Source organism: Cololabis saira, chromosome 17, assembly GCF_033807715.1.
Source record: "Cololabis saira isolate AMF1-May2022 chromosome 17, fColSai1.1, whole genome shotgun sequence".
In the NCBI taxonomy this organism is placed as follows: domain Eukaryota; kingdom Metazoa; phylum Chordata; class Actinopteri; order Beloniformes; family Belonidae; genus Cololabis; species Cololabis saira.
The window spans coordinates 3,826,160-3,846,961 of NC_084603.1; the positions used below are offsets into that span (position 1 = coordinate 3,826,160).

Sequence of the window (20,802 nt, forward strand, 5' to 3'; positions counted from 1 at the left end):
TTTATTCTAAGATGCATCTTTTCAAATTAAACTTGAGTACAATAGTATAACAGGTGTCTGTTTTAAGCCATTTACTGACCTGGCTTATTGTGTTGGCTTATATTTATAACTGTCACATTCAAGGATAATCGGTGTGGTGCAAACATGAAGTTCAGTGCATTTTATCCACAAATTCAGTGTTTTCATGCAGACCAGGAGTTACTTCTTGGGTTTTCATTAGAACTTGAATTATTACCTCCAACAGCCTTTTGGAGAGTTACACTTCAGGTTTTACATGAAATGTCTCAAACTTGTCCCAAATAGCTCATTATCATTCACCTCAGGTTATTTATACTGTTCTGGTTTTACTTTTACCTACGCTAGACTTTACAATACGCGGGCCGACACCACACTGCCCGGTGCGGTAACGCACATAAGCCAACTGTGTTCACACTGGCATTGAACTTTTGTGCCAGGGTTAAAAAGGGTAGGATTATGAGATAAACATAGAAAATAAGCCTGTGTACGTTTGAACATGTTGGGTGATTTTATACCATAAAGCAGACATAGGCTAAATTGAATAATTTTGTCGCTGAAGGTATATCATGATTATTTTTTTTTTGCTTTATATAAGAATTATTATAGTAATGCCGCGTTCCATTTGTCCTCGGAAATGGGGATTTCCTAGTTCCCAGTTGGATTTTTCAACTGGAACGCCCCTCGAAGTGGGATTTCCCACTGGGAAAGTGGGAGAGTCTTCACCACCCCCGAGTTCATATTCCGAGATGGCTGCCCCGGTTGTAAACAGTAGAAGAGAGCTTCGTAGCACTTCATTCTAGTTTTGGTCACACTAAATCAGTCCTATACAAGTATTGTTCGGCATATATATGCTGCTATAGTGTAATTTACATTTTTCATGTGGTATATGCGAACTACAAACTTGTTTACCTACTTTGTAACTGGAACGCTGATAACTCGGCTGTGACGTCATTCCCAGTTCCGGAACTGGGAATGACGTCGGGAATGAAGTCGGAACTCGGCCGAGTTCCGACTTCCGAGGTAAATGGAACGCAGCGTAAGAGACCGAGATGTAAAAGTCTTGAAGATAACAAACTTCCGTTTAAAATTTCAGAGTAAAGCACCTGTTAAACAAAACATAATGCACAATAACTCCTAAAGTTATTTTGCTATGTTGTTGTTTTAGGCTGTTTTAAAAGAAACAATTGTATTGTGTTGAAATCCTTAATGGTTGCTAAATAACAGGGTAATAATTCACAATCTACACCTTTATTCTGAAGGAGTTCCTTCTCTACGTCGCTATTCCATTCTTAGTTTGAGGCCAAGTTACGCATGCGTCCGGAGTGATAAAGCTCTAAATCTGTATTAAGGCATCGGATTGATCGGGTGGGCTCTATGCAACATTTGATTTGACGATATGGGGGATTTTAATGCCTTATTCTAAATGTGCTGATGAAATTTACTAAAGATCCTGCAGCATCAGACTAATCACAGTCTGGTGGACCCATAAGAACCCAATTTAGTCACTCTCTGCAGACTGGTATCCCTTTCTAATCCTCGCGTCAGGATCCAGTGAAAACTTTCTTTCAAGCAAGTTTGGATGTGGCAAGCAAATTGCAGACGGATGCATAATTTATCAGACTGGATTTCCGGTAGGTTGCAGCTTTTTTTGTTATTTTCTTTTTTTTTTGTCTTTTTATTTTTGTTATTTCATCGGCCTGTGATTTGTGACAGATACAATTAAACAATTCTTCCATGTTAGTGTATAGTTTGACAACACACATTGTTATAGTTTGATCAATTTACTTTTTGAACATGTGAATGGAAAATTCAAGCGACGGAGAGAGAGAGAGCGGCAGGATACTGAAGGCTGATTTATGGTTCCGCGTTACACCAACGCAGACCATACGCCGTACCCTACGGCGTAGGCTCTGCGTCGATTTAACGCGGACCATAATTTAGGCTTGAGGCGCGTGTCCCTATCAGCTGGCAGTACACGTGACGTAAACAGAGCTGCTCTTACCTCACAGGGACAGCGAGTGCTGAGCTGTCATTTTTCCCTACATCATGATGCTTTTCAGACGGGACATTTGATTGTATTATCCTGTACCCTTCGCTTTTTCAAGATTGCACCACATGCAATAAAAATGATTCAGAAAGACAAGTGATTTCTCCTGGTCTGGATTATAGAGACCATGATGGGAGGCTGTGTGGGAAGGAGCAGGATGGATGGACAAGGGAGTGCCCGAGGCTCGACAAGGAGCAAAAAACGTGGAGGTAAGAAGCTGGGAAATACCGGGAAAAACACACATTCAACGCCCAAAAGAGCAGCTTTAGGTGGGATCATGATAATGTGACACATCATTTTGCAGGATGCTGTTATAACCTGCATAGAAGATTGGCTGCATTATTGGACGATATGTTTTGTCGAGTTTGAAAACGAGCCTGCAAACATTCCTGTAGCCATATTTCTAAATGAGATGTCATGTTAAATTAGGGTTGCCACCCGTCCCGTAAAATACGGAATTGTCCTTTATTTGAGAAAAAAATGTTGCGTCCCGTATTGAACTAATACGGGACACGATTTGTACCGTATTTTCATTAACATTTACACCATATTCTAGTTGAATTATTGAAATAAATTAACTTTTACACCATATTCTAGTTGAATTATTGAAATAAGTTAACTTTTACACCATATTCTAGTTGAATTATTGAAATAAATTGACTTTTACACCATATTCTAGTTGAATTATTGAAATAAGTTAACTTTTACACCATATTCTAGTTGAATTATTGAAATAAATTAACCTTTACACCATATTCTAGTTGAATTATTGAAATAAGTTAACTTTTACACCATATTCTAGTTGAATTATTGAAATAAATGAACCTTTACACCATATTCTAGTTGAATTATTGAAATAAATTAACCTTTACACCATATTCTAGTTGAATTATTGAAATAAGTTAACTTTTACACCATATTCTAGTTGAATTATTGAAATAAGTTAACTTTTACACCATATTCTAGTTGAATTATTGAAATAAATTAACTTTTACACCATATTCCAGGCGAATTATTGAAATAAATTAACTTTTACACCATATTCTAGTTGAATTATTGAAATAAGTTAACTTTTACACCATATTCTAGTTGAATTATTGAAATAAGTTAACTTTTACACCATATTCTAGTTGAATTATTGAAATAAATTAACTTTTACACCATATTCTTCACCTGTAGGCTATATTATACATCTGGGCAGATGTGGACATACATAGCATAGGAGGATATTTCAGTTGCTAGTATGGTTGTCTGTCTGTACAGTCATGCAGGTTCAATGCTATTAAAGCACTTTAAACTTTAAATCAAAGCATTTAGTTTTTTCATATAAAATAAACACATTTTTATTCAGTTTAGAAGTTTTGGGGCTTTTTTTTTGGCTCCTGCGCTGCTGAAATCAGGGCGTCCCTTATTTCTATTTCTGAAAGGTGGCAACCCTATGTTAAATAGTGTTAAACTATCCAGTTGCCTGTGTATCCTTTTTTATCCACAAAGTGAAGTGAACAGATGAGTTCATCACAAAATACCCAATGTGAATGAGATATTATTTGAAATATTTTAAGCAAGGTTGATGTTTTATTTGAAAAGGGAAGCAGCCTCATACCAAAGTTTGCTCAGCCCAAGAGAAATACAATGATTATGGTGTCCTTCATCTGATATGATCAAATATTTTCAGGTATGTGTGACTTTTAACAACTTTCCTACATCCTAACCCCCCCAAAAATCAACATAATTAAAATTCAGCTTTAGCCTTTAAAGGAACAGAAGTTTTTAAGTGGCTTTAATGACACTAAACTTTGTTTGATCTCTTGCTTGGTCCCTCTGTCGTTGTCTCACAGTCGCCTCTGCCGCAATGCCAACTGTAGTTTTTTGACCTAATTTAATCATTGTTGATGTGTCACATAGTGTGGTGAAGCTGCTGCTGCAAGAGACAATAACTGGAATGGCAGACCAACGTTACTTTGGCTAGTTTAATCTGATTAAAGGGGTAGAAGACTGCGAGAGCTACACAATACTTCTTATAAGTAATCAAATCATTATTCAAATGAAATTGAAACTGATATTTAACATGAATCTAAGGCTTTTGTGCTGCTTCAACCACAGGGGTTAGATCATCCTTCAGGCCTGTTCTGCGGTCAGTGGCACAGAGAACACTTACGAGTGAGAAGAATGAATTCATTTATCTCAGGGGTGGCAGATTCCACTTCATCCTGTTCCACAGCAGCCCTACGGTTGGCCTCTTTAGGGCTGGTTGTACGGCAACTGCAAGGCTAATTTAACATATCTACTTTTTCTTTAAAACTAAAACAGATGCATATATTGAATAATGATACATTAATACCAGATATAAATTCATTACTATTGTAGAGGTGTGGCAGAGGTTGGATAGACAAATCCCCCCAAAATACTGGTTTGTCTCCATTTGGCAGAAACATTTAAATTGTCTTTCCTCTTCATAAGTTTGTATTTTCTTGGACATTTTTGTCGCAAGTCCATGATTTAAACACAAAATCCTGCTGCTCCAGTGGGTGGAGGCCATCGTGGTACAGGTAACTAAATCAAGATGTATTTTCAACCCATTATAATATATATATATATATATATATATATATATATATATATATATATATATATATATATATATATATATATATATATATATATATACAGTACTCGAGTTGTAAAAAAAAAATTGAGGGGATGGTGGATTTTATCATATGGGGACAGATAATTTGTGCTGATTACAAATAATATAATATATTACAAATAATAGCAGTGACCAAAACACCTGCAGAAATACTGCAGGAATGACATAGCAGCAGTTAAATGCAGCCTTCTGTAAGCTTTAAATATCCTTACATCTAATACATCAAAACACAACAATAAAAACAGTTTTCTGAACTTATCAATATGACTCTGTCCTTCACAGGATAAGTAAAATGGATCACTGCAAAAACTCAAAATTTTAACAAGAATATTTGTCTTATTTCTAGTTAAAATGTCTCATTTTAGTAAAAAATTTCTCATTACACTTAAAACAAGAATCATCACTGGAAAAAAACACAATTTTCCCCTGTTTCAAGTAGATTTTCACTTAAAATAAGTAGAAAAATCTGCCAGTGGAACAAGATTTTTTTGCCTATAATAAGAAGATAAATCTTGTCCCACTGGCAGATATTCCTACTTATTTCAAGTGAAAATTTACCTGAAACAGGTGAAAATTGTCAAATTTTTCTGGTGTTATTTTTCTGGTGATGACTGTAAATGTTGAAATAGCAGTAAAACCACATTCATTGATGAAATGACATAAGGGATGGAAAGGAGGGATGGCAGTTTTACAGGGGGGATGATTTTGACCGTTTTTATTTCAGGGGTGATGCCATCCCCCCTCATCCCCCCTCAACTAGAGTACTGTATATATACATATATATATATATATATATATATATATATATATATATATATATATATATATATATATATATGTGACCTAATCTGTGGTTTCAAACATCGAACACAAGTCATCAGTGATTTCATATTTCAGTGAAGCCTTAGCTCATAATTGGTTAAAAATCTGCAAATTTTAAATGCAAACATCAACATAACATGTTAGTGGTTCTAAAAATAAACTTTAAAAAAACAAAACGGACTTCCTCAAGTGGTGCAAACATCAGAGGTAAATAGACTGCTTTTACTCTACACGCCACATCCACCCTTCCATACTCATTCATACATAACTTTCTTCCTCTATATCATGTATGCAGTCTGTTTTCTGTCTCACACACAGTCACATGTGCTGATGATGGTGTTTGGGGGAATCATGGGATTAAGTGTCTTGTTCAAGGTCGCCTCATCATGTGACCTGCCAGGCCAGAGATCAAACATCTGACTTTCTGATGGACAGACAAATGCTTTTACGCCCGAGCCACAACCAGCCACTGCTGGTTTTGCTCTGGATCCGGTTGCTCTCTGTTCTGAACCTAATCAGAAAATCTTTGATTCGAGCTCTGATACTAAATGAATACAGTATGAATACATCTGTATGTATTCTTGAATGTAAGCATCTTTAAGCTTGTGTATTTTGAACATCAGCTCATCTTTTGCTCAGTTATTCACACTATTAAAAAAAGTTTTAAAAAGTTTACCTGCTTCTAAATAATCCTGTAACACCAGTGTGATGGACTTACAGCCTTAATTAATTGGAGAAGCCCAATTTATACCCATGGTGCACGCTGTCTGTGTGAAGCTGGTAGCTGCAGGTGTTGAGTGTCTCAGGGATCGTGGCGCAGTCATGTATCTAATCTGTTCTGACGATCTGCCCTGATACGGCATATTATATAAACACTTTTCAATCCATCCCTTGTGAACAAGTGCCAGTGTGTTGGACTGGACAGACACGTATTAAGCATTGTGCAGCAGCCAAGCTGGAGGCTTTTAATATTAAAAACAGACCTATTTGCTGCAGGATTTATCTTTTATTTATTTGCTGCAAATTACAATTACACGTAGACTGAAATAACTTTCCTGTAAGACAGACATGACTTCCTGAGTGTGATTCCTATACTCAAGATGCTGTCCCTACAATATTTGGTCAAATGCTAGTCCTATACTTTTTTAATGAAGCATCTCATTATTACTTACAAAAATGAAATATCTTAGGGACAGATTAGAATAAATTCCTATAACAAGAAAAGCCCTGCGTCTTGAGGGCATTCCCAGAAGTATCGAAGTTCCTCCTTCTAGCAGACTGTAATGGCCTGACCAGAGTTTAGAACCTCTTAATAGCTTTAGTGTGTTGCCTTTGTGTATTTCCATCCCATCTTTAAATAGAGCTGATAGGATTACGCCTCTTGTGTAAAGAGGCTACCCTCTAGCAAGGACACTCAAGTTATTCCCACATACATTGAACTCGTTCCACGAAGTACTCCTCTGGTATTTTTGGGCTGCGTTTGTATTTTGAAGGGATAAATGCAGACGTGTTAGTACGTTTAAGCAACTGGGGAAGTGTTACAGCAGGTAACTGAGTTCTGAACTGCAGTCTGCTCATCACAGAACGGATTCTCCTCTTTCTTGAGTTTGCTCTTTTTAACTCATTTTTTGTTGACGTTGGATGTAGAGAAGTTTGACTTCCAGCAAGGCTCAGAGAAAGATCGGTTATGGGAGTGCCTAACTCCAGGGAATACAATTACTATCACGCGCCAAATACACCTTTTAAGATATTGTTGAAAAGTAAGTATAGATTTAAATTTTTTTTTGTCTGTGGGCATTAAAAAACAATATTTTCTGCTGTTATGATTTAAGCTCACTGTGTGTGAGCTGATTTAATGGGGTTTTGAGCTATTGTTTTTGTTTTAATTGTACCAAAGCTCCTACGGTGCGTGTGTATGCCTGTGTATTTGTGTGTTACAGCTAAATATAAAACCTCAGAAAAAAAGTTAAATTTAAAAGCATGGAAAATGGCCACAAATACAAGGAATAATATAAGCATATAAGAGCATTACATCATGGCTACTTCGTATTAGGACGATAAAAATTGTATCTGTTAAGTAATGTTTTTTAAAATCTTTTCCAAACATAATGCAAAATATGATTATAACATATTATTATATTATATTATAATCCATGCTGGCATAGATGATAAAAGATTCAGAGTGAGAGCAGTAATCTTGATTCCTGAAAAATAAATAAATAGCTTCAGATGTGAGTTTGTGTGTTTTAAACACGCGGGGTTGTGATGGCCGTGGCCTCCTCGGTCCTCACAGAGATATATGATCCCTCTGAAACTCTGCAAGGATAACCCTCTACTAATCTTTGTTGGTTAAAACTATTTAAATACTGCAAATTTAGAAGTAATTCTAGGCCAACAAACTGGCTCTCTTTTATTTGCTTTGGAGAACGGAATGAATTTCCTTTAATAGTCGAGTCAAGTTGGAATTATTTTCCATTCATCAGGATTGTTTGAACTTGGCAGGAAACCAACTGAAACAGCTAATCTTGGATTCCAGGTACGGTAGCTAAACTTACAGGTGAGAACATGCAGTCAAAGCGGATATCTTTGTTTACAAACAGCCAGTCTCTGTGACTTATTCAAGGAATCAGGAGCTTGAATTTATGTTACATGATATGAAATTATTTAATTTTACCTTTCAGCATGTACAACCAACTAAAGAAAAACCAAACCATGGTCATTCAAATTTTGTTTGATAAAATGTTCCCCAGGCAGTGCAGTTTTTATTAAAAGTATTATAAGTCTTTGTCGAAGCATACTTGAGCTGATCAAATGTATCTGTTTGGGGATGTTCCTGTAGTCACTGTAGTTTCTGTGTCTGCTCATGTGTTTGTTGGCGACGCTGCTCACAACCATTTGTGACAGCAGTATTTTTTATTTTCTATTTGCTTGGCTGCAGCGTTAAAGGAGATTTGCATGCTTACCTCGCTGGACTAGCAAACTAGCAAACTGAAAAAACATGCCTGTGTGTGTGAAAATAAAAGAAGAGCGGAAAAAGAATAGCATGCTATTAAGATGGTTAGGTATCGCACACCGGAAAAATAACTTTTTTTTTGGCTGTTTCTCAACCTCAGCTTTAGGGTTGTTTTTGTTATGGCTTTAGATATGTGGACATTTGACCTTTTTGTTTAGCATTAAAACCTGTCTTCCATTATTATTCCTAACAATTTGCATTCATTTGCAACATGAAACTCAGACCTAGAGGTTATTGATGCAGCCTGAACTGGTGCCAGAATCATGTCAGTCAAGTTTATCTATAAAGCACATTTAGAACAACCAAACTTGGCCAAAGTTCTGTACAGACAAAGTGCATACCAACAATAAAACAAGATTAAAAAGAGATTATATAAAACTATGATAAAATGCATCCTTAAGATAAAAACCACAATAAATGGAACATTGGTGTCAAATTAAACTTTGTTTAAAACACTAACCTACATATTTGTATCCATCCATCCATCCATCCATCCATCCATCCATCCATCCATCCATCCATCCATCCATCCATCCATCCATCCATCCATCCATCCATCCATCCATCCATCCATCCATCCATCCATCCATCCATCCATCCATCCATCCATCCATCCATCCATCCATCCATCCATCCACCCAGGAAACTGAAATAAATCTCTAGCCTCATCCCAAATCATGTTTGGGAAAGATTTAGGGGATTTTGAATGACAAGTACTAGACTTCTAACGGTGAGCACCATCCCATCGCTGCAAGATGGTTCCTGGTTTCAATTTATTTCTCTGTGGAGTAGGGATGGGCGGTATGGACAAAAAAATGTATCATGATAATTTCTGGCATTTAACCCAATAACGATAAAAAAAAATACCAATATAAAAAGTGTCATCAACGGGAATATTTCTTTCTTTCAGGCTTATTTCTTTCTTTCTTTCTTTCTTTCAGGCTCATTTCTTTATTCTTTCTTTCTTTCATGCTAATTTCCTTTCTTTCTTTCTTTCTTTCTTTCTTTCTTTCTTTCTTTCTTTCTTTCTTTCTTTCTTTCTTTCTTTCTTTCTTTCTTTCTTTCTTTCAGGCTCATTTCTTTCTTTCTTTCTTTCTTTCATGCTAATTTCCTTTCTTTCTTTCTTTCTTTCTTTCTTTCTTTCTTTCTTTCTTTCTTTCTTTCTTTCTTTCAGGCTCATTTCTTTCTTCTTTCTTTCTTTCTTTCTTTCTTTCTTTCTTTCTTTCTTTCTTTCTTTCTTTCTTTCTTTCTTTCTTTCTTTCTTTCTTTCTTTCTTTCTTTCTTTCAGGCTCATTTCTTTATTCTTTCTTTCTTTCATGCTAATTTCCTTTCTTTCTTTCTTTCTTTCTTTCTTTCTTTCTTTCTTTCTTTCTTTCTTTCTTTCTTTCTTTCTTTCTTTCTTTCTTTCTTTCTTTCTTTCTTTCTTTCTTTCTTTCTTTCTTTCTTTCTTTCTTTCTTTCTTTCTTTCTTTCTTTCAGGCTCATTTCTTTCTTTCTTTCTTTCTTTCTTTCTTTCTTTCTTTCTTTCTTTCTTTCTTTCAGGCTCATTTCCTCAATTTATCGTTTTTACCGTGAGATACAAATTCTTACCGTGGGGAATTTTTTTGACGGTTTATTGTGAATGGTAAAATATCGCCCATTCCTACTGTGGAGTTTGGACTTTCTTCTCTTGCCTAAGTGGATTTTTCCCCAGTTACTCCAGCTTCCAGCCCTCTGTCCAGATCCAGAAATATGTCAACTAGTTTAATAGCTGATTCTGAATTCACCCATTGGGATGAAAGTGAGCATGTTTGCTAGTTGTCCCGGTGGGGCCTTGTGATGGGCCGGCAGCCTGTCTAGAGTGTAATGATGGCTGGGAAAGGCTTCAGCCCGCTGTGACCCCGAATAGTATTAAGTGGGTATAGATAATGGCCAGATCGATAGATGGATAAGTGTAGGAAATTGATTGCTGGCTGGAGTGATAAATAAACTCATACCCAGAGGGTAAAAACGGGTGCATTTGAAGTCTAGACAATGTAGAGTGGGACTGTTGCGCTGCTATTCTATAGCGTTTTATATATGTGAATCACCCTGAGGAAGAGCGACGGGGTGGAGGCGAAACACAGAGGAGACGAGGAGCTCTGTGTAAAAAGTGTAAACAAATAGAAATAGAAATAGAAATAGAAATAGAAATAGAAAGCCTTTATTATCATTATATTTCTACAATGGAATTAGGCAGCAGCTCTGTCAAAGTGCAAAACAAAAAGACTATATAAACTATATAAACAAGTAGACTGTACACAACAAAAATGAACAAAAAAAAAAGTAAACATAAATATATATATATACACTATAAGGAAAGAGTGAATGGGAGAATAAAATAAAAATGTACATGAATGAATGGGTGGAGGAATATTGCACTTGGGTGGGTGGAAGAATATTGCACTGAAAGGATGGAAGAGTATTGCACATTAAATATATATAGACATTATGGACAGGAAATAGGAAATATGCACAGTGTGAGGTAGCTTAAGAGTTCAAAAAGTTCACAGCTTTGGGGAAGAAGCTGTCCCTTCAATATACAATATACAGTCTATGGTTTGCTGTCTGTAGTCACACGCTGGCTTGTGAGCCTGTCGCCTTAAGCTTAATCTATATGCAGAGCTCAAGGAGCACATGGACGTCTCTCTGAGAATGACGGCATTGCAGGATTTTAGTGTAAAAAACAACTTAAGTCTGTGAATTTGGAAATGTGTTACATGCATAAATCTTATATAAGGTTTTAAACTAAAGTGCCCTCATCTAAAAACAGAAAAACAGACCTGGAAGGGGTAGAACAGACAAACGCTGTACGTCAGTTTTTATTTGAAACACGTTTTGAGAATGTGATCACTGAATCGTAGTGGATTTGTGTTTGTTGGTGGTAAACCTCTGTCATTTTTTTTTGCTGCTTCTCATTGGCCAAAGAGGGCTCATCTCTCTAGCCAATGTGATAGGCCCAGATAAATCCCGTTATGTGGAACCTGATTACTGCCCATAATCCATGGGTGTGTATTGGTTTGTGTGTGTGTGTGTGTGTGTGTGTCAGGGCACATGTACAGTATGCATTACTAGCCACTGCAGTAATTCAAAGAGCTAAAAATAACCATTTTGATTCTCCCTGGGAATCAAACTGACACGCTTGCTACACTGGCAAAACGGTTGTACCGCATATGGCAACTTGAAAACATCTGCAAAAAGTTAGAAAATGGTGCTGTGGGAGTCGAAGCACGAAGATGATGCACAGACATGAATAATTAACTTTAGTCGGCCTAAACAGGAAGTTTGAAATATAATTGGTTGCAGAAGGGAACATCTGCAGCCTATAAGTGTTAAACCACAGCATCTATGCCTTTTATTTTAAAATAAAGAATGCATAACTTGACATGGGTGCTAATTATATATTTGATTCAGTCAGTTTTGTAAAATATTTTCTTTCATCTTTTCGAATGAACTGAAAACTTACATCTTCCTGTAAAATCGGATGTTATGATCAAAATAAAAGAGGCATGTGGATTAAAACATATTTGTGTATTTGACTTTATCTGAAACAACAGCTTAGCACAGCTTAGGGCATCTGACTCAGAGTCTCACTTGTGCCAGAGGTAGTGGAAAAGAGCTTAGCCATTTTTAGAGCAGACATGACGTCAGTCTGCATGGCAACCATATACTAAGCATTTTTTCTTGGAGGTTCACTTCCACTTACCCAGTCTTAGCACGATGTTTACAACATTTCAGACATTAAAAGGTCATTGTGGAATAGACTTCCAGAAAATCTTATTTCAACTAGTGGCAGAGTTGGCTTCAAGAGGAAACTAAGAAAGGAAGTTCAAAAGAAATTGGTTGTTTTAGATCGTGTCTAATGGTTTTAGCCGGTTTTTTTTTGTTTTTGTATTTGCCTCATTTAGTATGCACTTATTTATCTTTAGTTGTACTTGGATTTATCTTTAATCTATCTGTTTTTTGTTGTTATTTGTTATTTGTTTTTGTTTTTTTTCTTTCATTTTCGTTTTTTCATTTAGGAAAATTCATTTTCTTTTCATGGTTTTCTGCTTCTTATTATCTTTAGTTTTTATTAGTTTTTGTTTTTTGTCTTGTTTTTCTTTTTAGTTGTTGTTCTTTGTACTTGTTATCTACTTTGTTTTATTCTGTTTAACTAACATTTTATATTGTACTGTAAAAGTTTTTTTAGAAATGTATATTTGTACTGTTGGACCCCAGGAAGAATAGTTGCTGCTGAGGCAGCAACTAATGGGGATCTGAAATAAATAAATAAATTGTACAACCAACTCTTCTGATCAATTTCTTTACAGCCTCAAATCAGTGTTTGAATCACACTGACCCCCACCTTTTTTTAATAAAATATTTGTATTTATTTTTTATAGCACGCAATGAACCACTCAAGAAGGAGCGTCCTAAATGGAAAAGCGAGTACCCGATGACAGAGGGCCAGCTGAGGAGCAAGAGAGATGAATTCTGGGATACAGCTCCAGCCTTTGATGGACGGAAAGAGATCTGGGATGCACTCAGAGCCGCGGCGCTAGCGGTGGAGTGCAATGACCTGGAGCTCGCGCAGGCTATAGTGGATGGAGCCTGCATCACTCTGCCCCACGGTATGAAACCGCATGAAAAAACACGCAATCCATTACAGATTTGGAGAAACATGAACCAAATTGTGGGCTATAAATGACCTGGAACTGCTTGCACTGGATGCATAACTCGTAGTGATAATTCATGCCATGTCAGTTTGCAGAATCCTTTGGATGAATTGTTCAGAGATTATTGCTGTCATGTTGCATAATAATCAGAGGGCAAAGCCATGGCTAAAAAAAAAAAAACCCTGTCAGAAAACATTTGCTAAACGTATCTGTGGTAATGTGAGCTGCAGGTACTGATAGAAGAGGGTTTTAATTAGGGGTGTAACAATATATCGTGCCACAAAATTTCGTGATACAAAAACGTCACAATACGTGTCGTGGAGGTGAAAAAGTGTATCGCGATATTGGAATATTAATATTAATCTATTGTGTTGACTAGTAACGCGCATCCGAAAAAAGAAAAAAGTCAAGTCATACATGAGAGAAACTATTCAGTTTGTGGCAAAATATTTGTACTTGTATGAAACTGAAGATCATAATGCAAACCTGACATTTACTTTTAGTTCCGTTTGTGGAAAATGGTTGGCCTGGCTTTTTCTTTAAAACTTAAACAGTTATAAAGTATTACAAACTGTAACAATAGGGCAAACGCACAGCATTGTTTTGTATTTTTCAAATAAAAGACCATTTTTTCCAGTCTTATGTTCCTCATGCAAGGTTGTTAAAAAAATACTGCTATAATATCGTATCGTATCGTTATCGTGACCTCAATATCGTGTATCGTACCGTATCGTGAGATTAGTGTATCGTTACACCCCTAGTTTTAATCTGCTTGTTTGTGCATATGATTCCTCCTCTGCAGGCTCGCTCACAGAGAGTTATGATGAACTTGGCAACCGCTATCAGCTCCCAGCATACACTTTGGCCCCGCCTGTCAACCTCATCACTGAAGCAAGCAGCGAGAACAAAGTGTCTGACCCCACACAGAAACAAGCTCAACCCCCACCGTCCAGGGAAGAGTTCCAGCTGCGAGTGCGATTATCAACAGGTAATGCCAATCGCTCATCCGTAAGGCTAAAGTATACCGTCTAAATACAAAGAACTATGTGCTCTTTTAAGCCGGAGGAGTAATCTGTGTCTCACTGTTGTCTTAGGAAAGGATCTGCGTCTGACTGCCAGCCTGGCCGACTCCATCGCTGAGTTAAAGAAACAATTGGAAAAGCAAGAGGAAATTGAGGTGACCCGTCAGAGGTGGTTCTTCTCCGGGAAGCTTCTCACAGACAAGACCCGTCTGCAAGATGCCAAGATCCAGAAGGACTTTGTAGTCCAAGTGATAGTGAACATAAATCCTGCAGTCATAACCAACTGAGAAGAGAAACAGGAGCGTTGAAGTGGAGGAAAGAGAGGGCTGCAGGAACAGGAATAGGGCCTGAACGGTGTTTCCAGCTGGTACTGCAGTGAAAAGTGACATTTTGTGTACAATTTTATATAAAAACCTATTGCTTTTTTTATTGCTCCTTTTTTTCTATTTTTCCTTTTAATTTCTTTTTCCAAATGATGTACGATTATTGAAAAGCACTGAAACACTTTAGATTCATGGTAGAGCCCTAAACTGTCCGTCCCGGTGTCTGTCTGGCTGTCTGACCTGAAAACACAGCCCTGTTGTGGACGTGGGTTCCCCTCCTCGTCATGTTTGTGTGTCCTTGTGCTTATTGATGACTTGAACACGGTTCACCTGAGGGTCCAAATAAGGAAAATCCACTCTTTTATTTCTTTCTGTCTTTCTTTTTTGAAAAGTAGAAAGAAAACTATTTGTAACTTTAAATATCTGATTTAAGTGTGTGTTTTTTTTTGTTTTTTTTTTTGGTCATGTACATGTGGCACAGTACATTATCAGCTCACACCTGTATCGTCGCGATAAAGACGCAGAATGTACTGAAAGCTCCTTTCTAAAAGGTAATAAGAGATGATTAGGTTTTTTTTCAGTTTTTTATTTATTTATTGATTGATTTCAACTCTTAAAACAACTGTACAAACACACTATAGTTTTATGTACAATATGATGCTCACTGTACTTGAATAACTTAATAAATATCGTGAACTTAAACCCCTTCTCTGCTTTTGTGATTTTGTGACTTTTACACGTCACAGAGAAATCAGACCTTACCAATGACCAACGCTCATCAGTTTGACAAAGCGATCCAATTCACATCCACCTACAAGCTTTTTCAGTCTTTTGTAACTACTTTCTCTCAGTAAAGAAATTGCTTTTAAGTCCAATCTTACTAGTAGAGAGAGTGACTCTCCATCCCAGAATGGGAGCTATGTGATAACTGAAGACTACTCCCATTCTACTTTTGAAAACCTGATGACCTTGAAATAAGCTGGCAGCCTGACAGGGAAGTGCTCTGCTGTAATGTGTACAAAATGTGGTACTATTAGGCCTTTAAGACATGCAGCTTGGTCATTAAGGATGTTATATGTGATAGGAACCATTTTGAATTCTGGATTTTAAGGGCTGCAATGCTGAGAAATTTAAGGAATATGATCTCCTTTGCGACTTGTGTCGTGTTTCTGTGTTTGGCATCAAGCCACTGTGCTGCAGGGCTCTCTGTGTGAAGTTTGCATGTTCCCCCTTGCTTGTGTGGGTTTTCGCTGGGTACTGCTACTTCCTTCCAAAATCCAAAGCCATGTGCTGGACTGGTTACCTGTCCTGACGCCTTTTGCCTGAGGAGACCTGAAATAGGCTCACTTAGATCCCTGTAGAGAGGAATAATCAGGTGCAGCTAATGGATGGATGATCCTCTTTTTTTAAATAAATCAGAACTCTTGTTGCAGCATTTTGAATCTACGACGGAGTATTAGGGCCAAACTAAGACAAAAAAAATTGGAAATTACGAGAATAAAGTCATAATATAATGAGAATAAAGTCGTAAAATTACGAGAATAAAGTCGTAATGTTGCGAGAATAAAGTCGTAATAGAATAAAGTCGTAATATTATGGGAATAAAGTCGTAAAATTACGAGAATAAAGTCGTAATTTTGCGAGAATAAAGTCGTAATAGAATAAAGTCGTAATATTATGAGAATAAAGTCGTAATATTACGAGAATAAAGTCGTAAAATTACGAGAATAAAGTCGTAATGTTGCGAGAATAAAGTCGTAATAGAATAAAGTCGTAATATTACGAGAATAAAGTCGTAAAATTACGAGAATAAAGTCGTAACATTACGAGAATAAAGTCGTAATGTTGCGAGAATAAAGTCGTAATATTTTGAGAATAAAGTCGTAATATTACGAGAATAAAGTCGTAATGAATAAAGTCGTAATATTATGAGAATAAAGTCGTAATATTATGAGAATAAAGTCGTAATATTACGAGAATAAAGTCGTAAAATTCTGAGATTAAAGTCGTAAAATTCCGAGAATAAAGTCGTAATATTATGAAAATAAAGTGGTAATTTATGAGAACTCTAACAGGAAGAGCAGTCTTCTCCCTGTGTTAAAATGAAGAATATTGAGCATCTTGTGAAGTTATATTTATATATTTATAATATATTACAACTTTATTCTCGTAATATTACGACTTTATTCTCGTAATATTATGACTTTATTCTCATAATTTTACGACTTTATTCTCATTACATTATGACTTTATTCTCGTAATTTCCTTTTTTAGTTTTTTTGTTTGGCCCTAATACTCCGTCGTATGAATCAGATGGAGGATTTTTTAGAGAAAATTTGTTTGCAGCCTGATGATGGCTTTCAGTAGTCGACCCTAGAAATAACAAGAATCAAATATTTTTCATTGTTTATACACATTTCCATCCTAATTTCTTCTTCAATCTACCAGCTGGTTGGTTGGCTGGTTTGTAAAATGCCTTAATACAAAGATAGGAGAATTTCTATTATAAGCAGTACTCGAGTTGTAAAAAGAAATCAGGGGGGATGGTGGATTTTATCATATGGGGACAGATAATTTGTGCTGATTACAAATAATATAATATATTACAAATAATAGCAGTGACCAAAACACCTGCAGAAATACTGCAGGAATGACATAGCAGCAGTTAAATGCAGCCTTCTGTAAGCTTTAAATATCCACTGGGCTTACATCAAATACATCAAAACACAACAATAAAAAACACTTTTCTGAACTTATCAATATGACTCTGTCCTTCACAGGATAAGTAACATGGATCACTGCAAAAACTCACAATCTTAACAAGAATATTTGTCTTATTTCTAGTTAAAATGTCTCATTTTAGTAAAAAAAAATCTCATTACACTTAAAACAAGACTCATCAGTGGAAAAAACAACAATTTTCACCTGTTTCAAGTAGATTTTCACTTGAAACAAGTATAAAAATCTGCCAGTGGAACAAGATTTTTTGCTTGTAATAAGAAGATAAATCTTCTCCCACTGGCAGATTTTCCTACTTATTTCAAGTGAAAATTTACCTGAAAAAGGTGAAAATTGTCAAATTTTTCTGGAGCTATTTTTCTGGCGATGACTCTAAATGTAGAAATATCAGTAATACCAAATCCCCCCTTATCCCCCCTCAACTTGAGTACTGATTATAAGTACCCATATTAGTCATTTAAGAACTTGACCAATCTGCAATATATCACTTAATAGTTGGGATCTTTAACACACCATAATAAAGATCTTTATTTGTTTTGTGAACAGAAGTCTTAATTTAAAAATGAAATAAAAGGGATATATTTTGATGAGCTGCAATGAATGAACAGCAGAAATGTGTTATCACATGTGTTGCTTGTGGTGGACAGCGTCCTCTGCAGGCCAAATATAAACTTGATTCAGCCTGACATGTGAGCGGAGCTGTGACGTCACTCAGAGCGACAGAGCCACCTGGAGGCTGCACAGCACAGTCGGAGAAACACGGTCATTTTCAAACCCGAAAATGGTCAAATCGGGGAAACTTCGGTCTGGATCGGGGTCGAAACTCAAACGGTGGAAGAAAGGACACAGTAGCGATTCAAATCCGCAGACGAGTCGCTTTCGAGAAGCTGCTAAAAGCCGCTTCTTCAGCCGACCCACCGGTGAGCTACACGTGGGTCTGGGGCTAGTGAGCTTTAAGGCTGATTCATGGTTCCGCGTTACACCGACGCAGAGCCTACGGCGTAGGGCACGCGGCGACACGCACCGTACCATGCGCGTCGTCGCGTAACCTACGCCGTAGGCTCTGCGTTGATTTAACGCGGACCACACTTTAGCTGTTGACTAATAATACTTTAACTAACTTCATCGGCGCTGCACTTACATTTGAACCTACACTCATCTTCTGAGCAGGAAATCTAACTCCACACATCCATCCTTAGTTAGCAGACATGAAAATACTAATGATGATAACAACAACAATAATGATGATGATGATGATAATACTGCAAAGTTTGTAATGGAGCTGTTCAAGTTCATGTTTTAAATGTCCATGTCTGCATTGATGTTAAGTTATAATTGAGGACCTTTAGTCCAGACAGGTTAAAGTGCATGAATGAATGAATGAATCACTGATTTCCTCATTTCTATAAATAATTGTAGCCCAAGTTACAGTGGCTAAAATGGCTACTACTAGGATAATTACATAATATTTTAATCAGTGGCATGTCCCTTCTTTTCCTCTCAGGAAAGAGTGATCTAACAGTTGATGCTCTCAAGCTTCACAATGACCTGCAGACTGGTCCTCTGGAGATCCGTGCAGGCGACCGTAAGGATGACCGCATGGAAGAGGAGTCTGATAGAGCTTTATCAGAGAGAACCTCGGCCACCTTCCTCAGCGGTCTGTCCGACTGCTCCAACCTCACCTTCAGAAAGGTGCAGCGTTTCTGGGAGTCCAACTCAGCCGCACACAAAGAGGTGGGTGTTGTACCGAAGGTGCATCATGTATTCCTACCGGCTCATTGTCAGTTATATTTAGCTAGGGGTAGGAATGGGTGATATTTTACCGTTCACGATATACCGTCAAAAAAATTCCCCACGGTAAGAATTTGTATCTCACGGTAAAAATGATAAATTCCCGTTGATGATGTTTTTGTGTAAAACTGATTTATGGAAGGAAGGAAGGAAAGGAAGAAGGGAAGGAAGAAGGAAGAAATGAGCCTGAAAGAAAGAAAGAAAGAAAGAAAGAAAGAAAGAAAGAAATGAGCCTGAAAGAAAGAAAGAAAGAAAGAAAGAAAGAAAGAAAGAAAGAAAGAAAGAAAGAAATGAGCCTGAAAGAAAGAAAGAAAGAAAGAAAGAAAGGAGTCAGAAAGAAATGAGCCTGAAAGAAAGAAAGAAAGAAGGAAGGAAAGAAAGAAAGAAAGAAAGGAGTCAGAAAGAAAGAAAGAAAGAAAGAAAGAAAGAAAGAAAGAAAGAAAGAAAGAAATGAGCCTGAAAGAAAGAAAGAAAGAAAGAAATGAGCCTGAAAGAAAGAAAGAAAGAAAGAAAGAAATGAGCCTGAAAGAAAGAAAGAAAGAAAGAAAGAAAGGAGTCAGAAAGAAATGAGCCTGAAAGAAAGAAAGAAAGAAGGAAGGAAAGAAAGAAAGAAAGAAAGAAAGAAAGAAAGGAGTCAGAAAGAAAGAAAGAAAGAAAGAAAGAAAGAAAGGAGTCAGAAAGAAAGAAAGAAAGAAAGAAAGAAAGAAAGAAAGAAAGAAAGAAAGAAAGAAAGAAAGAAAGAAATGAGCCTGAAAGAAAGAAAGAAAGAAAGAAAGAAATGAGCCTGAAAGAAAGAAAGAAAGAAGGAAGGAAAGAAAGAAAGAAAGAAAGAAAGGAGTCAGAAAGAAAGAAAGAAAGAAATGAGCCTGAAAGAAAGAAAGAAAGAAGGAAGGAAAGAAAGAAAGAAAGAAAGAAAGGAGTCAGAAAGAAAGAAAGAAAGAAAGGAGTCAGAAAGAAAGAAAGAAATGAGCCTGAAAGAAAGAAAGAAAGAAAGAAAGAAAGAAAGAAGTTTTGCAGTACAGGTGTACTAATTTAATTGTTTTTTATTAATTCAATTTAATTGGTGTAGTTTAGTTAGTTTAGGTTTTTTTATCGTCATTTTTATCGTTATCAGGATAAATGCCAGAAATGATCGTGATACATTTTTTAGTCCATACCGCCCATCCCTAGCTAGGGGTGTAACGAATCTCACAATACGGTACGATACACAATATTGAGGTCACGATAACGATACGATACGATATTATAGCAGTATTTTTTTAACAACCTTGAATGAGGAACATATGACTGGAAAAAATTGTCTTTTATTTGAAAGACACAAAATACCCTATTGTTACAGTTTGTAATGTTTTATAACTGTTTAAGTTTTAAAGAGAAAGTCAGGCCAACCATTTTCCACAAACTGAACTAAAAGTAAATGTCAGGTTTGCATTATGATCTTCAGTTTCATACAAGTACAAATATTTTGCCACAAACTGAATAGTTTCTCTCATGTAGGATTTGACTTTTTTCTTTTTTCGGATGCGCGTTTCTAGTCAACACAATAGATTCATATTAATATTCCAATATCGCGATACACTTTGTCACCTCCACGACACGTATTGTGACGTTTTTGTATCACAAAATTTTGTGGCACGATATATTGTTACACCCCTATATTTAGCCAGGTTATTTTGTTAGCAAACCTGTTTTTTTGATGGGGTGA

The 20,802-nt window shown here is 36.5% G+C and overlaps 2 protein-coding genes across 3 annotated transcripts in view; both read left to right on the top strand.

Annotated features, from left to right (window-relative positions):
• The first annotated feature begins 1,339 nt into the window (after positions 1 to 1,339).
• ubtd1a (ubiquitin domain containing 1a) lies at positions 1,340 to 15,290 on the top strand. Of its 2 annotated transcripts, XM_061744827.1 has the most exons (5): positions 1,340 to 1,649; positions 2,188 to 2,274; positions 12,950 to 13,177; positions 14,025 to 14,210; positions 14,317 to 15,290. In XM_061744827.1, the coding sequence occupies exons 1-5, from the start codon at positions 1,598 to 1,600 to the stop codon at positions 14,529 to 14,531; spliced, it is 768 nt and encodes a 255-aa protein (XP_061600811.1). In that variant the 5' UTR covers positions 1,340 to 1,597; the 3' UTR covers positions 14,532 to 15,290. The 2 variants fall into 2 exon arrangements, with proteins under 2 accessions (XP_061600811.1, XP_061600812.1); XM_061744828.1 differs by lacking the exons at positions 1,340 to 1,649; positions 2,188 to 2,274 and adding an exon at positions 6,954 to 7,294 and having other exon boundaries at positions 14,317 to 15,289.
• A 2,731-nt stretch (positions 15,291 to 18,021) lies between these two features.
• The window catches only part of rrp12 (ribosomal RNA processing 12 homolog), a 37,127-nt gene continuing 34,346 nt past the window's right edge, over positions 18,022 to 20,802 (top strand). Inside the window, exons 1-2 of the mRNA XM_061745574.1 lie at positions 18,022 to 18,226; positions 18,811 to 19,040. Coding sequence (XP_061601558.1) covers positions 18,088 to 18,226; positions 18,811 to 19,040 — 369 coding nt within the window. The 5' untranslated portion in view covers positions 18,022 to 18,087. The remainder of the gene's footprint in view (positions 18,227 to 18,810; positions 19,041 to 20,802) is intronic.